General features: G+C 51.1%; 2 protein-coding genes across 3 annotated transcripts in view; both read right to left on the bottom strand.

Moving 5' to 3' along the window:
* Positions 1-36: 36 nt before the first annotated feature.
* The window catches only part of LOC124127358 (nuclear exosome regulator NRDE2-like), a 30,080-nt gene continuing 11,255 nt past the window's right edge, over positions 37-18,861 (bottom strand). Inside the window, exons 6-10 of the mRNA XM_046490756.2 lie at positions 16,803-17,060; positions 14,482-15,954; positions 13,912-14,027; positions 12,004-12,075; positions 37-343 (exon numbers count right to left, since the gene is read on the bottom strand). Of these exons, the coding sequence (XP_046346712.2) occupies positions 170-343; positions 12,004-12,075; positions 13,912-14,027; positions 14,482-15,954; positions 16,803-17,060 (2,093 nt within the window). The 3' untranslated portion in view covers positions 37-169. The remainder of the gene's footprint in view (positions 344-12,003; positions 12,076-13,911; positions 14,028-14,481; positions 15,955-16,802; positions 17,061-18,861) is intronic.
* LOC125374089 lies at positions 9,952-11,994 on the bottom strand. 2 transcript variants are annotated; one of them, XM_048384844.1, is made up of 4 exons: positions 11,929-11,994; positions 11,758-11,885; positions 11,161-11,650; positions 9,952-11,117 (listed from the first exon to the last, which is right to left on the bottom strand). In XM_048384844.1, the coding sequence occupies exons 1-4, from the start codon at positions 11,968-11,970 to the stop codon at positions 10,860-10,862; spliced, it is 918 nt and encodes a 305-aa protein (XP_048240801.1). In that variant the 5' UTR covers positions 11,971-11,994; the 3' UTR covers positions 9,952-10,859. The 2 variants fall into 2 exon arrangements, with proteins under 2 accessions (XP_048240801.1, XP_048240800.1); XM_048384843.1 differs by having other exon boundaries at positions 9,952-11,650.

Raw genomic sequence — 18,861 nt, forward strand, 5'->3', positions numbered from 1 at the left:
TTTCTGGTAGGAACTGGCAAACCAATAAGAACAGTCTTGTTTTGAGACTTTATTTATAAAAAGTTATCACAGTTCAAATGAGAGTCCAATATGGCCCTTTTAATTAGCATGGTGCCAAGACAATGGGCTCCGAAACAAGACATGTCCTTCTGTACATAGAGGAACAGGGTCAGACTTCAACCATCTCCTCCTCCTGTGGACTGTGAGGAACAGGGTCAGACTGACACAACAGATCTAGTTCCTCCACTGGGATCTGAACACGTAGCTCCTTCTCTGTCATGAGGTCGACCATCTCCTGCAGCTGACTCTGGCCAAACAGACGCACCCCATCCTTGTACAGCACCTGCAACACATCAGTGGAGAGTGGGGTACTGGGGACCATTCTACCCCGTGACAGGCATGTGGTACTGGGGACCATTCTACCCTGTCACAGGCATGTGGAACTGGGGACCATTCTACCCTGTGACAGGCATGTGGTACTGGGGACCATTCTACCCCGTGACAGGCATGTGGTACTGGGGACCTAGTCTACCCTGTGACAGGCATGTGGTACTGGGGACCTACTCTACCCTGTGACAGGCATGTGGTACTGGGGACCATTCTACCCTGTGACAGGCATGTGGTACTGGGGACCATTCTACCCCGTGACAGGCATGTGGTACTGGGGACCATTCTACCCCGTGACAGGCATGTGGTACTGGGGACCATTCTACCCCGTGACAGGCATGTGGTACTGGGGACCATTCTACCCCGTGACAGGCATGTGGTACTGGGGACCATTCTACCCCGTGACAGGCATGTGGTACTGGGAACCATTCTACCCTGTGACAGGCATGTGGTACTGGGGACCATTCTACCCTGTCACAGGCATGTGGTACTGGGGACCATTCTACCCCGTGACAGGCATGTGGTACTGGGGACCATTCTACCCTGTGACAGGCATGTGGTACTGGGGACCTAGTCTACCTTGTGACAGGCATGTGGTACTGGGGACCTTGTCTACCCTGTCACAGGCATGTGGTACTGGGGACCATTCTACCCCGTGACAGGCATGTGGTACTGGGGACCATTCTACCCCGTGACAGGCATGTGGTACTGGGGACCATTCTACCCTGTGACAGGCATGTGGTACTGGGGACCTAGTCTACCCTGTGACAGGCATGTGGTACTGGGGACCATTCTACCCTGTGACAGGCATGTGGTACTGGGGACCTAGTCATGCGGTACTGGGGACCTAGTCTACCCTGTGACAGGCATGTGGTATTGGGGACCTACTCTACCCTGTGACAGGCATGTGGTACTGGGGACCTAGTCTACCCTGTGACAGGCATGTGGTACTGGGGACCTACTCTACCCGGTGACAGGCATGTGGTACTGGGGACCTAGTCTACCCCGTGACAGGCATGTGGTACTGGGGACCATTCTACCCTGTGAGAGGCATGTGGTACTGGGGACCTACTCTACCCTGTGACAGGCATGTGGTACTGGGGACCTACTCTACCCTGTGACAGGCATGTGGTACTGGGGACCATTCTACCCTGTGACAGGCATGTGGTACTGGGGACCATTCTACCCTGTGACAGGCATGTGGTACTGAGGACCTAGTCTACCCTGTGACAGGCATGTGGTACTGGGGACCTACTCTACCCTGTGACAGGCATGTGGTACTGGGGACCATTCTACCCCGTGATAGGCATGTGGTACTGGGGACCTAGTCTACCCTGTGACAGGCATGTGGTACTGGGGACCTAGTCTACCTTGTGACAGGCATGTGGTACTGGGGACCTACTCTACCCTGTGACAGGCATGTGGTACTGGGGACCATTCTACCCTGTGACAGGCATGTGGTACTGGGGACCTAGTCTACCCCGTGACAGGCATGTGGTACTGGGAACCTACTCTACCCTGTGACAGGCATGTGGTACTGGGGACCTAGTCTACCCTGTGACAGGCATGTGGTACTGGGGATCTAGTCTACCCTGTGACAGGCATGTGGTATTGGGGACCTACTCTACCCTGTGACAGGCATGTGGTACTGGGGACCTAGTCTACCCTGTGACAGACATGTGGTACTGGGGACCTACTCTACCCCGTGACAGGCATGTGGTACTGGGGACCATTCTACCCTGTGACAGGCATGTGGTATTGGGGACCTAGTCTACCCTGTGACAGGCATGTGGTACTGGGGACCTACTTTACCCTGTGACAGGCATGTGGTACTGGGTACCTAGTCTACCCTGTGACAGGCATGTGGTACTGGGGACCTAGTCTACCCTGTGACAGGCATGTGGTACTGGGGACCTACTCTACCCTGTGACAGGCATGTGGTACTGGGGACCTAGTCTACCTTGTGACAGGCATGTGGTACTGGGGACCTAGTCTACCCCGTGACAGGCATGTGGTACTGGGGACCTAGTCTACCCCGTGACAGGCATGTGGTACTGGGGACCTACTCTACCCTGTGACAGGCATGTGGTACTGGGTACCTAGTCTACCCTGTGACAGGCATGTGGTACTGGGGACCTAGTCTACCCTGTGACAGGCATGTGGTACTGGGGACCTAGTCTACCTTGTGACAGGCATGTGGTACTGGGGACCTAGTCTAACTTGTGACAGGCATGTGGTACTGGGGACCTACTCTACCCTGTGACAGGCATGTGGTACTGGGGACCTAGTCTACCTTGTGACAGGCATGTGGTACTGGGGACCTAGTCTACCCTGTGACAGGCATGTGGTACTGGGGACCTAGTCTACCCCGTGACAGGCATGTGGTACTGGGGACCTACTCTACCCTGTGACAGGCATGTGGTACTGGGGACCTAGTCTACCCTGTGACAGGCATGTGGTACTGGGGACCTAGTCTACCCTGTGACAGGCATGTGGTACTGGGGACCATTCTACCCTGTGACAGGCATGTGGTACTGGGGACCATTCTACCCCGTGACAGGCATGTGGTACTGGGGACCATTCTACCCCGTGACAGGCATGTGGTACTGGGGACCATTCTACCCCGTGACAGGCATGTGGTACTGGGAACCATTCTACCCTGTGACAGGCATGTGGTACTGGGGACCATTCTACCCTGTCACAGGCATGTGGTACTGGGGACCATTCTACCCCGTGACAGGCATGTGGTACTGGGGACCATTCTACCCTGTCACAGGCATGTGGAACTGGGGACCATTCTACCCTGTGACAGGCATGTGGAACTGGGGACCATTCTACCCTGTGACAGGCATGTGGTACTGGGGACCATTCTACCCTGTCACAGGCATGTGGAACTGGGGACCATTCTACCCTGTGACAGGCATGTGGTACTGGGGACCATTCTACCCCGTGACAGGCATGTGGTACTGGGGACCTAGTCTACCCTGTGACAGGCATGTGGTACTGGGGACCTACTCTACCCTGTGACAGGCATGTGGTACTGGGGACCTACTCTACCCTGTGACAGGCATGTGGTACTGGGGACCATTCTACCCTGTGACAGGCATGTGGTACTGGGGACCATTCTACCCTGTGACAGGCATGTGGTACTGAGGACCTAGTCTACCCTGTGACAGGCATGTGGTACTGGGGACCTACTCTACCCTGTGACAGGCATGTGGTACTGGGGACCATTCTACCCCGTGATAGGCATGTGGTACTGGGGACCTAGTCTACCCTGTGACAGGCATGTGGTACTGGGGACCTAGTCTACCTTGTGACAGGCATGTGGTACTGGGGACCTACTCTACCCTGTGACAGGCATGTGGTACTGGGGACCATTCTACCCTGTGACAGGCATGTGGTACTGGGGACCTAGTCTACCCCGTGACAGGCATGTGGTACTGGGAACCTACTCTACCCTGTGACAGGCATGTGGTACTGGGGACCTAGTCTACCCTGTGACAGGCATGTGGTACTGGGGACCTAGTCTACCCTGTGACAGGCATGTGGTATTGGGGACCTACTCTACCCTGTGACAGGCATGTGGTACTGGGGACCTAGTCTACCCTGTGACAGACATGTGGTACTGGGGACCTACTCTACCCCGTGACAGGCATGTGGTACTGGGGACCATTCTACCCTGTGACAGGCATGTGGTATTGGGGACCTAGTCTACCCTGTGACAGGCATGTGGTACTGGGGACCTACTTTACCCTGTGACAGGCATGTGGTACTGGGTACCTAGTCTACCCTGTGACAGGCATGTGGTACTGGGGACCTAGTCTACCCTGTGACAGGCATGTGGTACTGGGGACCTACTCTACCCTGTGACAGGCATGTGGTACTGGGGACCTAGTCTACCTTGTGACAGGCATGTGGTACTGGGGACCTAGTCTACCCCGTGACAGGCATGTGGTACTGGGGACCTAGTCTACCCCGTGACAGGCATGTGGTACTGGGGACCTACTCTACCCTGTGACAGGCATGTGGTACTGGGTACCTAGTCTACCCTGTGACAGGCATGTGGTACTGGGGACCTAGTCTACCCTGTGACAGGCATGTGGTACTGGGGACCTAGTCTACCTTGTGACAGGCATGTGGTACTGGGGACCTAGTCTAACTTGTGACAGGCATGTGGTACTGGGGACCTACTCTACCCTGTGACAGGCATGTGGTACTGGGGACCTAGTCTACCTTGTGACAGGCATGTGGTACTGGGGACCTAGTCTACCCTGTGACAGGCATGTGGTACTGGGGACCTAGTCTACCCCGTGACAGGCATGTGGTACTGGGGACCTACTCTACCCTGTGACAGGCATGTGGTACTGGGGACCTAGTCTACCCTGTGACAGGCATGTGGTACTGGGGACCTAGTCTACCCTGTGACAGGCATGTGGTACTGGGGACCATTCTACCCCGTGACAGGCATGTGGTACTGGGGACCATTCTACCCCGTGACAGGCATGTGGTACTGGGGACCATTCTACCCCGTGACAGGCATGTGGTACTGGGGACCATTCTACCCCGTGACAGGCATGTGGTACTGGGAACCATTCTACCCTGTGACAGGCATGTGGTACTGGGGACCATTCTACCCTGTCACAGGCATGTGGTACTGGGGACCATTCTACCCCGTGACAGGCATGTGGTACTGGGGACCATTCTACCCTGTGACAGGCATGTGGTACTGGGGACCTAGTCTACCTTGTGACAGGCATGTGGTACTGGGGACCTTGTCTACCCTGTCACAGGCATGTGGTACTGGGGACCATTCTACCCCGTGACAGGCATGTGGTACTGGGGACCATTCTACCCCGTGACAGGCATGTGGTACTGGGGACCATTCTACCCTGTGACAGGCATGTGGTACTGGGGACCTAGTCTACCCTGTGACAGGCATGTGGTACTGGGGACCATTCTACCCTGTGACAGGCATGTGGTACTGGGGACCTAGTCATGCGGTACTGGGGACCTAGTCTACCCTGTGACAGGCATGTGGTATTGGGGACCTACTCTACCCTGTGACAGGCATGTGGTACTGGGGACCTAGTCTACCCTGTGACAGGCATGTGGTACTGGGGACCTACTCTACCCGGTGACAGGCATGTGGTACTGGGGACCTAGTCTACCCCGTGACAGGCATGTGGTACTGGGGACCATTCTACCCTGTGAGAGGCATGTGGTACTGGGGACCTACTCTACCCTGTGACAGGCATGTGGTACTGGGGACCTACTCTACCCTGTGACAGGCATGTGGTACTGGGGACCATTCTACCCTGTGACAGGCATGTGGTACTGGGGACCATTCTACCCTGTGACAGGCATGTGGTACTGAGGACCTAGTCTACCCTGTGACAGGCATGTGGTACTGGGGACCTACTCTACCCTGTGACAGGCATGTGGTACTGGGGACCATTCTACCCCGTGATAGGCATGTGGTACTGGGGACCTAGTCTACCCTGTGACAGGCATGTGGTACTGGGGACCTAGTCTACCTTGTGACAGGCATGTGGTACTGGGGACCTACTCTACCCTGTGACAGGCATGTGGTACTGGGGACCATTCTACCCTGTGACAGGCATGTGGTACTGGGGACCTAGTCTACCCCGTGACAGGCATGTGGTACTGGGAACCTACTCTACCCTGTGACAGGCATGTGGTACTGGGGACCTAGTCTACCCTGTGACAGACATGTGGTACTGGGGACCTACTCTACCCCGTGACAGGCATGTGGTACTGGGGACCATTCTACCCTGTGACAGGCATGTGGTATTGGGGACCTAGTCTACCCTGTGACAGGCATGTGGTACTGGGGACCTACTTTACCCTGTGACAGGCATGTGGTACTGGGTACCTAGTCTACCCTGTGACAGGCATGTGGTACTGGGGACCTAGTCTACCCTGTGACAGGCATGTGGTACTGGGGACCTACTCTACCCTGTGACAGGCATGTGGTACTGGGGACCTAGTCTACCTTGTGACAGGCATGTGGTACTGGGGACCTAGTCTACCCCGTGACAGGCATGTGGTACTGGGGACCTAGTCTACCCCGTGACAGGCATGTGGTACTGGGGACCTACTCTACCCTGTGACAGGCATGTGGTACTGGGTACCTAGTCTACCCTGTGACAGGCATGTGGTACTGGGGACCTAGTCTACCCTGTGACAGGCATGTGGTACTGGGGACCTAGTCTACCTTGTGACAGGCATGTGGTACTGGGGACCTAGTCTAACTTGTGACAGGCATGTGGTACTGGGGACCTACTCTACCCTGTGACAGGCATGTGGTACTGGGGACCTAGTCTACCTTGTGACAGGCATGTGGTACTGGGGACCTAGTCTACCCTGTGACAGGCATGTGGTACTGGGGACCTAGTCTACCCCGTGACAGGCATGTGGTACTGGGGACCTACTCTACCCTGTGACAGGCATGTGGTACTGGGGACCTAGTCTACCCTGTGACAGGCATGTGGTACTGGGGACCTAGTCTACCCTGTGACAGGCATGTGGTACTGGGGACCATTCTACCCCGTGACAGGCATGTGGTACTGGGGACCATTCTACCCCGTGACAGGCATGTGGTACTGGGGACCATTCTACCCCGTGACAGGCATGTGGTACTGGGGACCATTCTACCCCGTGACAGGCATGTGGTACTGGGAACCATTCTACCCTGTGACAGGCATGTGGTACTGGGGACCATTCTACCCTGTCACAGGCATGTGGTACTGGGGACCATTCTACCCCGTGACAGGCATGTGGTACTGGGGACCATTCTACCCTGTGACAGGCATGTGGTACTGGGGACCTAGTCTACCTTGTGACAGGCATGTGGTACTGGGGACCTTGTCTACCCTGTCACAGGCATGTGGTACTGGGGACCATTCTACCCCGTGACAGGCATGTGGTACTGGGGACCATTCTACCCCGTGACAGGCATGTGGTACTGGGGACCATTCTACCCTGTGACAGGCATGTGGTACTGGGGACCTAGTCTACCCTGTGACAGGCATGTGGTACTGGGGACCATTCTACCCTGTGACAGGCATGTGGTACTGGGGACCTAGTCATGCGGTACTGGGGACCTAGTCTACCCTGTGACAGGCATGTGGTATTGGGGACCTACTCTACCCTGTGACAGGCATGTGGTACTGGGGACCTAGTCTACCCTGTGACAGGCATGTGGTACTGGGGACCTACTCTACCCGGTGACAGGCATGTGGTACTGGGGACCTAGTCTACCCCGTGACAGGCATGTGGTACTGGGGACCATTCTACCCTGTGAGAGGCATGTGGTACTGGGGACCTACTCTACCCTGTGACAGGCATGTGGTACTGGGGACCTACTCTACCCTGTGACAGGCATGTGGTACTGGGGACCATTCTACCCTGTGACAGGCATGTGGTACTGGGGACCATTCTACCCTGTGACAGGCATGTGGTACTGAGGACCTAGTCTACCCTGTGACAGGCATGTGGTACTGGGGACCTACTCTACCCTGTGACAGGCATGTGGTACTGGGGACCATTCTACCCCGTGATAGGCATGTGGTACTGGGGACCTAGTCTACCCTGTGACAGGCATGTGGTACTGGGGACCTAGTCTACCCCGTGACAGGCATGTGGTACTGGGAACCTACTCTACCCTGTGACAGGCATGTGGTACTGGGGACCTAGTCTACCCTGTGACAGGCATGTGGTACTGGGGACCTAGTCTACCCTGTGACAGGCATGTGGTATTGGGGACCTACTCTACCCTGTGACAGGCATGTGGTACTGGGGACCTAGTCTACCCTGTGACAGACATGTGGTACTGGGGACCTACTCTACCCCGTGACAGGCATGTGGTACTGGGGACCATTCTACCCTGTGACAGGCATGTGGTATTGGGGACCTAGTCTACCCTGTGACAGGCATGTGGTACTGGGGACCTACTTTACCCTGTGACAGGCATGTGGTACTGGGTACCTAGTCTACCCTGTGACAGGCATGTGGTACTGGGGACCTAGTCTACCCTGTGACAGGCATGTGGTACTGGGGACCTACTCTACCCTGTGACAGGCATGTGGTACTGGGGACCTAGTCTACCTTGTGACAGGCATGTGGTACTGGGGACCTAGTCTACCCCGTGACAGGCATGTGGTACTGGGGACCTAGTCTACCCCGTGACAGGCATGTGGTACTGGGGACCTACTCTACCCTGTGACAGGCATGTGGTACTGGGTACCTAGTCTACCCTGTGACAGGCATGTGGTACTGGGGACCTAGTCTACCCTGTGACAGGCATGTGGTACTGGGGACCTAGTCTACCTTGTGACAGGCATGTGGTACTGGGGACCTAGTCTAACTTGTGACAGGCATGTGGTACTGGGGACCTACTCTACCCTGTGACAGGCATGTGGTACTGGGGACCTAGTCTACCTTGTGACAGGCATGTGGTACTGGGGACCTAGTCTACCCTGTGACAGGCATGTGGTACTGGGGACCTAGTCTACCCCGTGACAGGCATGTGGTACTGGGGACCTACTCTACCCTGTGACAGGCATGTGGTACTGGGGACCTAGTCTACCCTGTGACAGGCATGTGGTACTGGGGACCTAGTCTACCCTGTGACAGGCATGTGGTACTGGGGACCTACTCTACCCTGTGACAGGCATGTGGTACTGGGGACCTAGTCTACCCTGTGACAGGCATGTGGTACTGGGGACCTACTCTACCCTGTGACAGGCATGTGGTACTGGGGACCTAGTCTACCTTGTGACAGGCATGTGGTCCTGGGGACCATTCTACCTTGTGACAGGCATGTGGTCCTGGGGACCATTCTACCCTGTCACAGGCATGTGGTACTGGGGACCTAGTCTACCCCGTGACAGGCATGTGGTACTGGGGACCTAGTCTACCCCGTGACAGGCATGTGGTACTGGGGACCTTGTCTACCTTGTGACAGGCATGTGGTACTGGGGACCATTCTACCTTGTGACAGGCATGTGGTACTGGGGACCTACTCTACCCTGTGACAGGCATGTGGTACTGGGGACCTACTCTACCCCGTGACAGGCATGTGGTACTGGGGACCTACTCTACCCTGTGACAGGCATGTGGTACTGGGGACCTACTCTACCCTGTGACAGGCATGTGGTACTGGGGACCTAGTCTACCTTGTGACAGGCATGTGGTACTGGGGACCTACTCTACCCCGTGACAGGCATGTGGTACTGGGGACCTACTCTACCCTGTGACAGGCATGTGGTATTGGGGACCTACTCTACCCTGTGACAGGCATGTGGTACTGGGGACCTACTCTACCCTGTGACAGGCATGTGGTACTGGGGACCTACTCTACCCTGTGACAGGCATGTGGTACTGGGGACCTACTCTACCCTGTGACAGGCATGTGGTACTGGGGACCTACTCTACCCTGTGACAGGCATGTGGTACTGGGGACCTACTCTACCCTGTGACAGGCATGTGGTACTGGGGACCTACTCTACCCTGAGACAGGCATGTAGTACTGGGGACCTACTCTACCCTGTGACAGGCATGTGGTACTGGGGACCTACTCTACCCTGTGACAGGCATGTGGTACTAGGGACCTAGTGGACCATGAGTGAACTGTAGTGTACACACCTTGGACCATGAGCGGGTCGTAGTGTACATACCTTGGACCATGAGTGGAGCATGAGTGGGTCGTAGTGTACATACCTTGGACCATGAGTGGATCGTAGTGTACATACCTTGGACCATGAGTGGACCATGAGTGGGTCGTAGTGTACATACCTTGGACCATGAGAGGATCATAGTGTACACACCTTGGACCATGAGTGGACCATGAGTGGGTCGTAGTGTACATACCTTGGACCATGAGTGGTTCGTAGTGTACATACCTTGGACCACGAGCGGGTCGTAGTGTACATACCTTGGACCATGAGTGGGTCGTAGTGTACACATCTTGGACCATGAGCGGGTCGTAGTGTACATACCTTGGACCACGAGCGGGTCGTAGTGTACATACCTTGGACCATGAGTGGGTTGTAGTGTACACACCTTGGACCATGAGTGAGTGAGTGAGTGAGTATGGTTTTACGCCGCTTTTAGCAATATTCCAGCAATATCACGGCGGGGGACACCAGAAATGGGCTTCACACATTGTACCCATGTCGGGGATTCGAACCCGGGTTTTCGGCGTGTCGAGCGAACGCTTTAACCACTAGGCTACCCGACCGCCCCTCCTTGGACCATGAGCGGGTCGTAGTGTACACACCTTGGACCACGAGTGGGTCGTAGTGTACACACCTTGGACCATGAGGGGGTCGTAGTGAACACACCTTGGACCATGAGGGGGTCGTAGTGTACACACCTTGGACCATGAGTGGGTCGTAGTGTACACACCTTGGACCATGAGTTGATCATAGTGTACACACCTTGGACCATCAGTGGATCGTAGTGTACACACCTTGGACCATGAGTGGATCGTAGTGTACACACCTTGGACCATGAGTTGACCATGAGTGGGTTGTAGTGTACATACCTTGGACCATGAGTGGATCGTAGTGTACACACCTTGGACCATGAGTGGATGGTAGTGTACACAGCTGGGACCATGAGTGGATCGTAGTGAACACACCTTGGACCATGAGTGGGTCGTAGTGTACATACCTTGGACCATGAGTGGATCGTAGTGTACACACCTTGGACCATGAGTGGACCATGAGTGGATCGTAGTGTACACACCTTGGACCATGAGTGGATCGTAGTGTACACACCTTGGACCATGAGTGATCGTAGTGTACACACCTTGGACCATGAGTGGACCATGAGTGGGTCGTAGTGTACATACCTTGGACCATGAGTGGATCGTAGTGTACATACCTTGGACCATGAGTGGATCGTAGTGTACACACCTTGGACCATGAGTGGATCTTGGTGTACACACCTTGGACCATGAGTGGACCATGAGTGGATCATAGTGTACACACCTTGGACCATCAGTGGATCGTAGTGTCCACACGTTGGACCATAAGTGGACCATGATGGATCGTAGTGTACACACCTTGGACCATCAGTGGATCGTAGTGTACACACCTTGGACCATGAGTGGACCATGAGTGGATCGTAGTGTACACACCTTGGACCATGAGTGGATCGTAGCGTACACACCTTCGACCATGAGTGGATCATAGTGTACACACCTTGGACCATGAGTGGATCGTAGTGTACACACCTTGGACCATGAGTGGACCATGAGTGGATCGTAGTGTACACACCTTGGACCATGAGTGGATCGTAGTATACACACCTTGGACCATGAGTGGATCGTAGTGTACACACCTTGGACCATGAGTGGATCGTAGTGTACACACCTTGGACCATGAGTGGATCGTGGTGTACACACCTTGGACCATGAGTGGATCATAGTGTACACACCTTGGACCATGAGTGGATCGTAGTGTACACACCTTGGACCATGAGTGGACCATGAGTGGATCATAGTGTACACACCTTGGACCATGAGTGGATCGTAGTGTACACACCTTGGACCATGAGTGGACCGTGAGTGGATCGTAGTGTACATACCTTGGACCAAGGACACTGCTGCAGGGCTCTGTAGAATATTCCTTTAGCTCGCTCTCTGTCCCCAAATTTGCTCTGAATATAGATGACCACATGGCGTAAGTGGTAATGTTGGTATAGAATGATGGAAGAAAACATAATGAACTGTTGGAAGTCACCTCCAGACTTCCATTCTAAATTAAAACACTGAGATCAATGAGGCACATGAGGCTTTGTGGCTCACCTGCAGTTGTCTGGAATATTCTATCAGATTAGAAAGGTTAAGCCAAACTTTCTTTTTATCATGATTGTTTGATTGTTGTTTAAAACCACTCTCAGCAATATTCCAGCTATATGACATCAGACAGTAAATATTCAAGTCCAGTTCAAATATTCAATAATTCAGTGATTGATATCATGGGCATCAATCCACCCAATTGGGAGACGATGACAAGTCAGCGAGCCTGATGACACGATCCTGTTTGTCACCTCTTACAAGAAGCATGTTGGTTGCTGAAGTCCTATTCTGACCCAGATCTTCGCAGATCAGGGTTAGAATAGGACTTCAGCAACCCATGCTTGTCTCCTCCTGTGCAGATCCGGGTTAGAATAGGACTTCAGCAACCCATGCTTGTCTCCTCCTGTGCAGATCCGGGTTAGAATAGGACTTCAGCAACCTATGCTTGTCTCCTGTGCAGATCCGGGTTAGAATAGGACTTCAGCAACCTATGCTTGTCTCCTGTGCAGATCCGGGTTAGAATAGGACTTCAGCAACCAACATGCTTGTCTCCTCCTGTGCAGATCCGGGTTAGAATAGGACTTCAGCAACCCATGCTTGTCTCCTCCTGTGCAGATCCGGGTTAGAATAGGACTTCAGCAACCCATGCTTGTCTCCTGTGCAGATCCGGGTTAGAATAGGACTTCAGCAACCAACATGCTTGTCTCCTCCTGTGCAGAATCGGGTTAGAATATGACTTCAGCAACCTATGCTTGTCTCCTGTGCAGATCCGGGTTAGAATAGGACTTCAGCAACCAACATGCTTGTCTCCTCCCGTGCAGATCCGGGTTAGAATAGGACTTCAGCAACCCATGCTTGTCTCCTCCTGTGAAGATCTTGGTTAGAATATGACTTCAGCAACCTATGCTTGTCTCCTGTGCAGATCCGGGTTAGAATAGGACTTCAGCAACCAACATGCTTGTCTCCTCCTGTGAAGATCTGGGTTAGAATATGACTTCAGCAACCTATGCTTGTCTCCTGTGCAGATCCAGGTTAGAATAGGACTTCAGCAACCAACATGCTTGTCTCCTCCTGTGCAGATCCGGGTTCGAATAGGACTTCAGCAACCCATGCTTGTCTCCTCCTGTGCAGATCCGGGTTGGAATAGGACTTCAGCAACCCATGCTTGTCTCCTCCTGTGCAGATCCGGGTTGGAATAGGACTTCAGCAACCAACATGCTTGTCTCCTCCTGTGAAGATCTGGGTCAAAATAGGTCTTCAGCAACCCATGCTTGCCATAAAAGGCGACTATGCTTGTCGTAAGAGGCGACTAACGGGATCGGGTGGTCAGGCTCACTGACTTGGTTGATGCATGTCATCGTATTCCAATTGCGTGTTTCTATGCTCATGATGTCAATCACTGGATTGTCTAGCTAGAACATTGCTGAGTGCAGCATTAAACAAACAAACAAAGCATGAAGCTGTGTAAAATATCATGGTTTGCAGCCAAATACTAAAAACATTACTGAGCAGAACATTTAGTCACATGACTTTCATGATCATACATGTAGAAATGGCTGAGCAAAGACATTTCTAAAAATGGCTGCCTTTAGGTTTGGTGGAACCTTATGACCATTGGTCAAAATCCCAGTGTTGCTCTGATAATGATTCTTGGTACCTGTGACTACATGCACATTACTCTACTGGCCTTGTACCTCTACATGGCTGTACAGCCTCCACACCAGGGGGCAGTGTTGTGAGGCCGAGCTCTGTGTCCCGCGCTCCAACACACTCCGCACTCGGTGCATCACGCCAGTGGTACTGTAACTGTCTGAAACATCAACACCAGGATGAGAGTGAATAGGGGTAACACTACTGAGCAATATCTCGGACTGCAGACCTGGACTAGTCCAACCAGTGGGTAGTAGTGTGAGCATTCATCCCTCCTGATGGGCTACAACCTGCTTGTCCTGGGCCCCGTTCCGCAAAGCCATTGTAGCGTTACAACTGTCATAAGTCAATAGTAAAGTATGGGAGTTACAATCTTAGCGCTAAGATAGTTTTCTGAAACGGGGCCCAGTCTTTAGTCTGATTGAGAGTGCTGCTGTGTGCACCTGTACATGTTTTGTTGTCAAATATTAAACGGGATAAACAACATGACTCAAGATATCATTGTTGTGTCATCTGGGCCATATTCCGTTTTAACATTAAGTAGACATTTGTGATTATGGAAAGGAACAGAAAATGCAAATAATTCAAGATTTCATTCGAGTTTGTTGGACTACCTGTTTGTGCCACCTGCTGTAGAGAGGTGAGTCTCACTACTTCAACCAGCACAGTATGGAGGAGTGGTACAGGAGATGCAGGATTCACTAAAGCTCTGTCCATGTAGCGCCGCAGACGCCCTACGATGTGGGACCTGGCCTCGAGGTCCACCAGGCACTGGAGGAAGGCTGAGCTGTCGGGGAACTCCTGCAGGGCTCTGTCTATCACAACCCGCAGCTGGCTGAGAGGCACTGCCCCGACTGACATTTGGTGGCGGAGCAGGATCCACTGCGACCTGTAGATATTCTCCCGGACGGCCACGAGAGGTTGGCTCGGGGCTGAAGACTTGCTGCCATCCAATAACAGAAGGACATCTTGGTAGTTAGACATGGCAGCCTCGAGGCCACTGGAACACAGTTCAAACATGGCCAGACAGTTCAGTTGACTCAGAAGGTGATGGAAAACTCTGGTGTTACCTTCACCGTGAGCGGACTCTGCTTTGCAGAGTGTCCTGGCAAGATCCGTGACCTGAGTCTTCAGCTTGCGCCGTGTTCTCAACATAGTGCTTGTAGTCAAAGGCGGCTCCTTCAGAAGTTGGAACTTTGTACCTTCAGCTAGAGAAGTGAGGCAGAACATGAGCCTTGTCTTCTGTTGTTGTGACACGTCTATCTGCTTTTGTGTGAGGTCTGCATGGAGGTGCTGTGTGACATGGAGGAGGAGCTGGCAGTAGGTCTGGTACAGGAGACACAGGCCGGACTTGTCCTCACTGCTGCCCCCACTGAACATTGCTAGAGCTGTCTCCACCACCCCCACGGCGTCCTGGTTCCTCCCCAGCTCGTGCTCCAGGCAGGCGTACGCGTTCCACACAGTCAGGTTATTGCGGTTGTGACCTTCCTTTAGCAGATTTTTCACAAACTTTCTGAGCACCTTCGATTTGTGTTTAGGCAAGTCTCTTGGAGAATCAACTCCGTGTTTCCTCCATTCAGTCTGAATCAGAAGCAGCGTGAAGACCGTCTGACTCTGTCCCCGGAACACTCTGACTGCCTGGGCGAGGGTCTGGTGAATAAATCTCTGTAACGTCTCACTCTGGTCGTCAGCTCCCTCCAGGTCGGGGCTCCTTGCAGCTGGTAACCATGGCAACTGGCACATCTTGTGGAGGGACAGCTGCATGGAAGATGCTGAGGTCCCCTCCTGTTGCTGCAGACACAGCTGAGACAGGACGTCCCACGTGGCCACGCCCAGCTGGCGGAGCAGACACAGGACAAGGCGGAACTGAGCTTCTGGCTCCGCTACTCGGAACAACACTGGTGTGATGTCGTCTACCAGAACCAGTCGCTCCAGATCCTCACAGTCTTCCTCCGTTTCATTCTTTGACAGATCTGGTCGCCATGGCAGCCAATGGGAGTTTTCACGTAATGTCTCAATTTCTAACCAAGTTTTCCATGTCGGCATCTGTTTTGATATGATAGCTTCCTCAGCTTCTTCAGTCGGGTCTGAAACTCAGATACAGTGATCCGTATTTGTATAGTTTAATATCAATTTTAATCAGTGAATAAAAATTATCTAAACAAGGCAAAAAGTGAGCAGGGACTTATTTCTAAGTTCACAACATGAAAAAAAAAAAAAAAATTCTCAGAAAATCAACTTATCGAAATCAAACTTTGCACTGCACCTCTCCTATCGGTAAAGAAACTGTGCCCGCAATTGGAAAAGAATCCATGAAGTAATTTACATGTAATAGGTCACACAAATGCTGAAGTAAAAGAATTTGAAGTTCAAAACATGAAAAAATAATATTCTTTCAGAAAATCCACATATCAAAATCAAACTCTGCACTGCACCTCTCCTATTAGCATGGTTAGGTGTTTAAGTAAAAATAGTCAATATATGAAAAAAGCTGTACTTTTTCCGAAAATACAAATATTGAAATCAAACTTCACACTGCAACACTCCTATTAGTATAGAAAGTGATCATCAAGTTTGAAAAGAATCAATACACTTAGTATCACTAGTTCTCAAGTTAGAGGTCGCACACAAAAATATCCTCAGAAGGACGGAGGGAATTCCTTGGTATAGCTACATGTATATATACCCCTGTCCCGTTAGGTCGGGGGCATAATAATTAGTAGATAAACATTGTGTGTTTTAAAATTTGCTGTAGTTATTGAGTATATTTGAAACAATGTTACTGAGGCACTCATACTAATCACAATGATAATTAAACATCTAAAATTACTGATGTTTCAGATCTGAAAGCAAGGAATTGTCATCACAACATTACATATTGATCATTACAAAACACACTGTTGCATATAGATAACGACATCACACATTGATGTACCTGCCGTGACGCCCCCCGTCTCTGCCACCATCTTGTCCCTGCTCCTCCAGGCGCCCCAGCCTGCCGCTCCTGGCTCCCCAAACCGAGCAATGCTGCTGTCCCAGAAACTCTCAAACACGGCCGCCCGGTCCCCCGTCATGGTGTCCGTGAGGTTGGGGGGACAGAAGAGGTTGAACTCGATGATGGCCTGGTACGAGGCCACGGCTCGCTCGGTGTGACCCACTTGATGCAGGAACATACAGTACTGGACAAACACGTCTGGAATACAAGGTCCTCGACTCTCACACAAGATGGCAACAATATTAGTGTACAGTTTTCAGCTCTGTTGTGTGCAATGCATTAGCTCCTGTGAACTATGTTCACTGGACCCTTTAGTAACGGCCTAATTGCAGCACTAAAAAAAGTTATTACTGGTGTTGTTTTGCCATCTGCAGATTATGATAATTAGGAGCGATGGTTTCAGTGTAGGTTCTAACACCGGTATCAAGCAAGTGAGTATGGTTGACAAAAATATATAGTGTTTATACAGTTGAGTAGGTTTAAGATCAGTTACACTGTTGTATTTGTAATGAGTTGTGTTTCTGCATGAAGTTAGTCAGTGAATGTCCATGACACTTTTGGAGGAACATACACTCAAGCAATCCAGAACTTACCAACAAGAAAAGGAAATGTATTCAATACTGTGAGATGACATTATGTGCCAAGTTTGGTTGCCATTGAAACTCGAAAAAATTAATTTTTTTAAATAACAAACTATCAAAAAACACCAGTTCACCACTAGACCTATCTATGTGCCAAGTTTGGTGAACAAATATGGTAGGGTTTTCAAGATCAGCTCCGGATACGAGGACTACCGCCATTTTCAGTCTAAAGCAAAGTCGTTGCCATGGAAACTCAAATTTTTTATTTTTTTTAAATCCCAAACTATCAAAAGGAACCAGTTCATCACTAGATCTATCTATGTGCTAAGTTTCATGAAGAAATATGGTACGGTTTTCAAGATCTGCTCCTGAAACGACGACTGTCGCCATTTTCAATCTAAATCAAAGTCATTGCCATGGAAACCCCGAAAAATAATATTTTTTTAAAATCCCAAACTATCAAAACGCACCAGTTCACCACTAAATCTATCTATGTGCCATGTCGTTTGGTGAAGAAATGTGGTACGTTTTTCAAGATCTGCTCCGGAAACGAGGACTACCGCCATTTTCAGTCTAAATCAAAGTCGCTGCAATGGAAACTAAAAAAAAAATCTTTTTTTTTAAATCCCAAACTATCAAAAGGCACCAGTTTACCACTAGACCTATCTATGTGCTAAGTTTGATGAAGAAATATAGTATGGTTTTCAAGATCTGCTCCGGAAACGGGGACTACCGCCATTTTCAGTCTAAATCAAATTCTTTGCCTTGGAAACACGAAAAAAAAAAAATTTTTTAAATAACAAACTATCAAAAGGCACCAGTTCACCACTAGATCTATCTAGGTGCCTAGTTTGGTGAAGAAATATGGTACGGTTTTCAAGATCTGCCCCTGAAACAAGGACTAACGCCATTTTCAGTCTAAATCAAAGTTGTTGCCATGGAAACTAAAAAAATAAAAAAAATAAAATTCCCAAACTATCAAAAGGCACCAGTTCACAACTAGACCTTTCTATGTGCCAAGTTTGGTGAAGAAATATGGTACGGTTTTCAAGATCTGCTCCGGAAACGAAATGTGACGGACAGCACCCATTCCTATATCCCCCTTCCACTAAGTGGCAGGGGATAATAATAGTCTTGGCCCTCAGGCACCACCCACATCATCATAAAGTCTGTCACATGTTTTGTTATTATTTCCATTTACCAAAATAATTGAAAATGGAAACAAAAACAAAACGTGCAATGAACTTTATGATGATGTTGGCAGTGCCTGAGAACCAAGACTATTATTTTTTTTAGCCTAAGGAAAGTTCACATATGCCATCACTTCTCATCCTGCTCATGTCATACCAAGTAGGGATGGGTATCGGAGGTTGGAAGTGTGTCACAATATTTTACAATGCACAAGGCCGTATAGTGAT

The sequence above is a fragment of the Haliotis rufescens genome, unplaced genomic scaffold (assembly GCF_023055435.1).
Source record: "Haliotis rufescens isolate VD_foot unplaced genomic scaffold, xgHalRufe1.0.p SCAF_51, whole genome shotgun sequence".
Classification (NCBI taxonomy): Eukaryota; Metazoa; Mollusca; class Gastropoda; order Lepetellida; family Haliotidae; genus Haliotis; species Haliotis rufescens.

Excerpts from the sequence above, each read along its gene's own strand:
- LOC125374089 (XM_048384843.1), bottom strand. The coding sequence starts at position 11,970 with ATGGTCCAAGGTGTGTACACTACGATCCACTCATGGTCCAAG. Across the intron at positions 11,886-11,928 it reads CGATCCACTCATGGTCCAAG|GTGTGTACACTACGATCCAC; the intron begins GTGTGTACACTA and ends TCATGGTCCAAG. Across the intron at positions 11,651-11,757 it reads CGATCCACTCATGGTCCAAG|GTGTGTACACTACGATCCAC; the intron begins GTGTGTACACTA and ends TCATGGTCCAAG.